Source organism: Cannabis sativa, chromosome 9 (assembly GCF_029168945.1).
Source record: "Cannabis sativa cultivar Pink pepper isolate KNU-18-1 chromosome 9, ASM2916894v1, whole genome shotgun sequence".
NCBI lineage: Eukaryota > Viridiplantae > Streptophyta > Magnoliopsida > Rosales > Cannabaceae > Cannabis > Cannabis sativa.
Genome location: NC_083609.1, coordinates 7265509 through 7271901, shown reverse-complemented (window position 1 = coordinate 7271901; position 6393 = coordinate 7265509). Strand labels below are relative to the sequence as shown.

The 6393-nt window shown below is 35.7% G+C and overlaps 1 protein-coding gene across 1 annotated transcript; it reads right to left on the bottom strand.

Annotated features, from left to right (window-relative positions):
* Positions 1-2000: 2000 nt before the first annotated feature.
* Positions 2001-3446, bottom strand: LOC133031206 (uncharacterized). The gene is made up of 2 exons (XM_061104648.1): positions 2717-3446; positions 2001-2629 (listed from the first exon to the last, which is right to left on the bottom strand). Exons 1-2 carry the CDS (start codon positions 3444-3446, stop codon positions 2001-2003), a joined length of 1359 nt encoding a protein of 452 aa, XP_060960631.1.
* Positions 3447-6393: the final 2947 nt, after the last annotated feature.

Here is a 6393-nt window from a genome sequence, read left to right as displayed (position 1 = left end):
CTTAAACAATCGTGATTTAAATTTCAATCTATCTAATACCACCAGCCACAACATGAACTTGTGCTTTGGTATAGACAATCTATTCCATACTTTCCCTTGCTAATCAATAGTGGGCAAAGAAGGACAAAGTTTAGAATATCCATCCTTTATCGAATACATACATGTTGTAGTGTTTGGAAAAGCATTCAACCCCATCAACTGGCTCTTCTTCACTTTTTCCACTTACTTCCAGCACCAGCTGCTGGAGGGAGGTGCCTCATAGGCCCTCTAATTTCCTTCTCTTATATACACTGTATTCACCCATTTGACCCACAAAGTATCTTGGTTAGACTCAACAACCCAAACATATTTCCCTATAGCTACTTCATTTCATTCTTTAGTTCTCCTAAATCTCAATCCACCTTCTTTCTTAGTTTTGCACAAATCATCCCAAGCTATCAAACTCGATCCACTAGAGTCCACCCCTTTCAAAGAAAGCTTCTACAAATTGAATTAACTTTTTGCAGAACTTTCCAAGAAAGAATCATAAGTTATGACGAATAAGAATGGATAGCAATCAAAACCGAATTGCATAAGACAAGTTTCTCGAGCTCCATACCTTGATTCTTTGTACCATCTTCTCAATCAAGACCTCACTATCTAAGACTGGTAATTTTTTGGCACAAATCAGGATGCCCTAGTAGCGAAATGGCAGTTGGCTTCTTCTAAAACATGAGGCATCTACCACCCTTTGAAATTCTTTTTCATCCATATAACAACAATATATTTCAGACTTGGTTACATTTGGTTGTAACCCAGATGTTTGAGAGAACAACTTTAGTCCTTAGACCATACGATAGATTGATTTAAAATCACCATGACATAAAAGCAATACACCATCTGCAAAGCACAGATGGTTCAGTTTCAATTGTTCACATCTTTCATGGAATTTAAAATCATCTTTCTCCCCTACTTTCATCATCAATCTTGATAGATACTCCATTCCCAAGACAAAGAGAAGAGGAGACATGGGGTCTCCTTGCCGAAGATCCATTTTTGCTTCCAAAAACCCATGCAAACTTCCATTAAATAAGAGACTAAACTGAGGAGTTCGAACACAAATCATGATTAAATCAATAAATTTCCTTGGGAGCTTGAAAGCAATCAACATCTCTTCTATAAAGTCCCATTCTATTGTGTTATATGCTTTCCTTAGATATAATTTAATCATGCATTTGGGTTTCTTCCTCTTCCTCCCATAGTGTTTCACCAAGTCTTGAAAAATCATGGTATTATACGAAATGAATCTTCCTTGGACAAACTCGCTTTAATTTTGGGCAATGATATCAGGAAGAATCATTCTCAATCTAGAATAGATAAGCTTAGTTGCAATTTTATAAGTCACATTACAACAAGTTATAGGTCAAAAATATAAGACTGAGTTCGAGCATTTACTTTTTGGGACTAAAGTCAAGGTGGTAGAATTTATCTCTTTGAGTAGCTTCCTTGAATGTAAGAAGGAGAGAACTGCCCCACATCGTTCCCAATTATCTTGATAGAAAAAACTACTAAAACCATCTGGCCCTGGCGATTTGTTTCCTAGGATATCAAACACTGCTTTCTTTACTTCTTCATGTGTGTAATCAGCTAGCAATAGGTTGCTGTGAATTTCATTTAAGCTTGGGCCATGTGTCACTTGCTCAGGCTGATGTATCCAGTTACCCTGTTGATCTTGTATAGAACAAATTCTTTTCCTTTGAGATCATCTCCTTGTTGAGAGGATCCTTACGAAGCTCTTCTTGGCATTCTATCACCAACTATCTAAGTCGAATCTCATTTGCCTACACATCTCCAAATTCATTTCTATTCAGCTGTTTTAACACTACCTTGAATGCCTTGAGTTTCTAAATCGATCTAAATATAGGAGCACCAACATAGTTCTTGTTCCAAACAGAATTAAGCTGTTGTAAAAAAATTGGAGCTTTTTGCCAAAACCTAAAATACCAAAAAGGTTTTTTCCCCTATTGGACAGTCAGATACATTGAAAGCAATGTCGGGGAGTGATCAAATTCTCCCTCTAAAATAAATAGTACTTCAGCAACAGAGAATTTATCTAACCACATTTGATTAGCTAAAACCAGATCTATTTTGGAGTAGATTCGGGTTTCAGAATCCTGTTTGTTCGAACAAGTAAAGAAACTACTAGTGAACTTCACATTTTCCAACCCACACACTTCAACACATTCTTTGAATTCTTTCGAAGCACGTTGCCTTTTGTTTCCCCCAATTCTCTCTTCCACGCTCAAGATATCATTAAAGTCACCCAAAACCATCCGTGGAGACTTCACTGACACCTCAATTTCTTTCAAATTATCCCATAACATTTTCCTACTCTCCTTGTCATTGAAAGCATAAACAAAGGTTGCCACGAATACTTCTAAACCAGCTCTCGATTGAACTTTTAATTGCATTAATTGACTAGTGCATTTCACGATGTTTACACTAAACATACTAGGATTCCAACTCACCATTATTCTTCCACCTTTATACCAGGCATTATTTGTAGAGAAGCACCAACGTGAAAACATATTTACAAATACAGCACCCAATCTATGAGTCTGTATTTTGGTTTCAAGGAGACCAACAAGACCTACTTGCAAAGAGAAGATTAATCGTTTAACCTCCTCTTGCTTTTGGCACTTGTTGATCCCCCTAACATTTCAACATAGTATTCTACCCATTTCCTCCAAGAGGATCCCCCCTCTCTGTGTACGATCCTCTTCAACAATCATATAGCAATCACCAGTTTCTTGTAATATCTCAAAGTTGTTCAAACTATCAATGCCTTCATTTACTTTATTTTCCTTCCACACCACCTTAGCGCCTTTTTTTACTCGTTGGAAGCCCTTGGTATCCAACTTCCCTTTAGCCTCCATGATCTCACTTCTTTTCTCCATCCATACTTGCTTCGGTACTTCCTTTTTCTTACAAATTTTCAATTTGTGACCCATACCCGAGCAATGTTCACACACAATTGGTAACCATTCATAAATCACAAGTAAAGTAATGTCTTGGTTCAGCTCATTAGTAAATGAAACTGAATCGGGAAATTTCTGGTGTACCCAAACTTCTAACATTATTCGAGGGTAGCTCAACCTCTCTTTGTTCTTTGTCACCTCATCTAGCATTATTGGTGTCCCCAATTGGCCAAAAATTTTAAGTAGAGTTCCTTCTCCCCAGTACTTAAGATCCAAACCAAGAATTTGAATCCAGGTAGCTACAGAGCGAACATCTTCCCAAGTGAAATCTGTGTAGGGATCCCATGCTTTCATAATAACTGGTTTCTTGTCAAAAAATAGGTACCCTCCTTGAAGAACTTCATCTCTTTGAGCTATAGTCATAAACCTCACAATATGGATCCCTTTAGCCAACAAACTTACTTTGTGCAATCCTTTATTTGTCCGCATTCTATTAGCAAAACCATCAAACAGACTAAAAGAGGATTTGCCCCCAATACATAGCACACTATGGCAGATTTCCAAAATTTTATCTCTTCTTTGATATCATCCAATTCAATTTTAACCCCAGATAAACATTTCTATTTTGATTCAATTTCACCAAACTTGCTATTAAGGTTCTGAATCAATTTTCTAGAGTGGAGAATCGCAGGTGGAGTATCTTACCAGATCGTGCATCTCGTTCGCACATTTTCGTCTTGTCCAGGTAAGAAGCTATTTCAGATCTGGTTTCTCCGTCCTATTGAGCAGCACGGGGAGATCGCTCCCTCTCCAGTTCCCTCTCCGTCTCCATGTCCTCTTCTTCGTCAATTTCGTCACCTGAAATAGAGAAAGCGGAGACCCTAATGATCTCCTCCATTGATTTTGTTTTAAGAACTTTATCCAAAGACGTTGGTCCTCTCTTCCTCACTGTCTTGGTCGTACTTCGTCGTGTCCCCTGAACGATCTTCCTAGGTCGGCTGCGACCCACCATGGCTAGAGTTGAGCCCTAACAGAGCATCGAAAGGGAAAACAATGACTTTCTAGTTTTTTTTCAACAATTTAAAATTTGTTCATTCATATTATTAATTTTAAATCTGATTAATAGTTTGTAAGAATCTATTTAGGTTAGGAAAATGATTTAAGGGTAATTCTTTTTCTTCATTGTGTATAAGAATTATCAACTTGATGGTTCACTATTTATTTATATTTTATTTTGTTAGTGGTGATAAATAAATAGTTTATGTGAAGATATAAAAAAGTAAAAAGATCATGAGAACTTAGAATGAGGATTAATCCCCATTTCCCTTTCTTCTCTCACTAATAGATTATGTATATTAATATATTTTTCATATTTTTTAATTCACCTTAGGTTACATGTATGGCAACATCAACATTAGAAAAATATTTTAAAAGAAAGCTTAAGTGCAAAAATTTTCAAATATTTATTATTAAATTTTATAAAGCTACAATTTTTCATGAATTTATTATTTCTCGTTGTATTATTTTATTGTTTATTGTTATGCTTAATGTAATGCAATAATCAATATATGAACAAAGAAAATTGTAAGATTACTCAACTTCAAAAGTCCCATAATAAAAAAAAAATAATATATCATTATAGAAATTTGAAATTATTAATTGATTGACACTTATAAAAAATAAAAATATATCATTGCAAGTGATTGATTTTTCTTTATTTGATTTATAAGAAGACTTAACATATTATACTAAAGTTGTGTTTGGTTTGTTAGTGAACCTCCTGAGCCATTAGAAGTACTTCGATTTCAGCCACAGAGTAAGCTTCAGTTCTTGTGTTGACAGAGGTGATGAAAACGTGGTAATCGCTTGTCAAACCATTGAAGATAGCTTCTATATGCTCTGCAGGTGTGATCTGATGCCTGATCGAAGCAAGAAGATCAACCAATCTCTTGACCTTGAGAAGATAGTCGCTTAGTGATCCCTCCATCTTAGCATTTCGAAGGAGAGTTTTGTATTGGCCTATGTTAGCACGATTAAGAGCTGAGTAGTACTCACGCAATGTACTCCAAATCTGAGCTGCAGTATCGCAGCCAACCATTCCAGTTAGGATTTTCTTAGACATAGACGAGAGAAGCCAGGAGACAAGAACACTATTCTGTTGATCCCAGTCCTCATATTCAGGGCTTAATCGATTGGCAAGACGATATGCTTCTGTGTTGAACATCATTGGAGCTTGTGTAGGATCAAGAAATTGTTGCAGTCAAGCTCCTTTGATTGCTGCAAAGACTTGGTGCTTCCATCGGATGTAATTTTACTCATCTAATCTAACTAAGAAAGAGTGAGAGAAAACTGTAGGTGAAGTTTTTGGAAGAGACAGATTTGTATTTGTAACGGTTTGAGACGAACCTCCAGGGCCTTGAACGAATGCCATTGCTGAACGAAATTAGCTCTGATACCATGTAGAAGCTTTGAAAGAAAGAATTCTTGTATTATTAATGTTCAAAAATTACAAAGCTGAAACCAGCTAATTATATACACAAACACAAGACACAAAAGTAGAAAACAGAATGTTAGTTAGAATCATAACTAACTAACTAACAAATAACAGAATTGACAGCAAATCTAAGTGACAGCTGGACTCTTTAGGCTAGGTTCACTAACATGGTTGCGTTTGGTTGGAGGTAATAGAATGAAAATAAATCAATTTTCATTTAATTTATTTGTTTTGTTACATTTTAAAGTACTAAAATATTATAATTTTTCCAGTATTTTGATAGAATAAGTGTTCCATTTCAATTTTTGTATGTATTTTAAATTTTATTCACATTGTTATGTTTTCATTCATCCCAACCAAATATACCATATCACCAAACGGTAAGTATGGAATTGCAACTTATTGTGGCTCTGTTTTGCGTGTATGCTCAATGGAACTTAGAAAAGACATTTTAGATGTTTATGTATTATTAATTTTATAGATATATTTTCTGTTTAATCCTATTCATAACAATGCTGCCTAGTGGACTAGTATGAGTCCAATCAAGTCCACCTGGCTTTTATCTATACACGGTGGGGGCTGAGCTGCCCCTCTGTCTATGTGTAACATAATCTTAATCCATGGGTGAACCAGGATAGGATCACTTTAAACAAAACTGCTTCTACCTGCAAAAGTTTTATTGGTTTTTTTCCAAGTCAAATCAAAACATTAATGATTCCAAAACCATAATTCTCAGTACATAAACAGCATGTTTTCTTTCTTAAAAAATGAAGAGTGGATAGATACTGGCAGTGCTGTAATGTCAAGAAATATTGGCTTTGGACCACACAACATAAGCTTCTGCCCATACTGATACTGTTAATGAAAATGACCATACTCAGTGAATACACTGTGCCTCACCTCAAAAGTACTCAACACCAATTTGAGTGATAAAATATATGC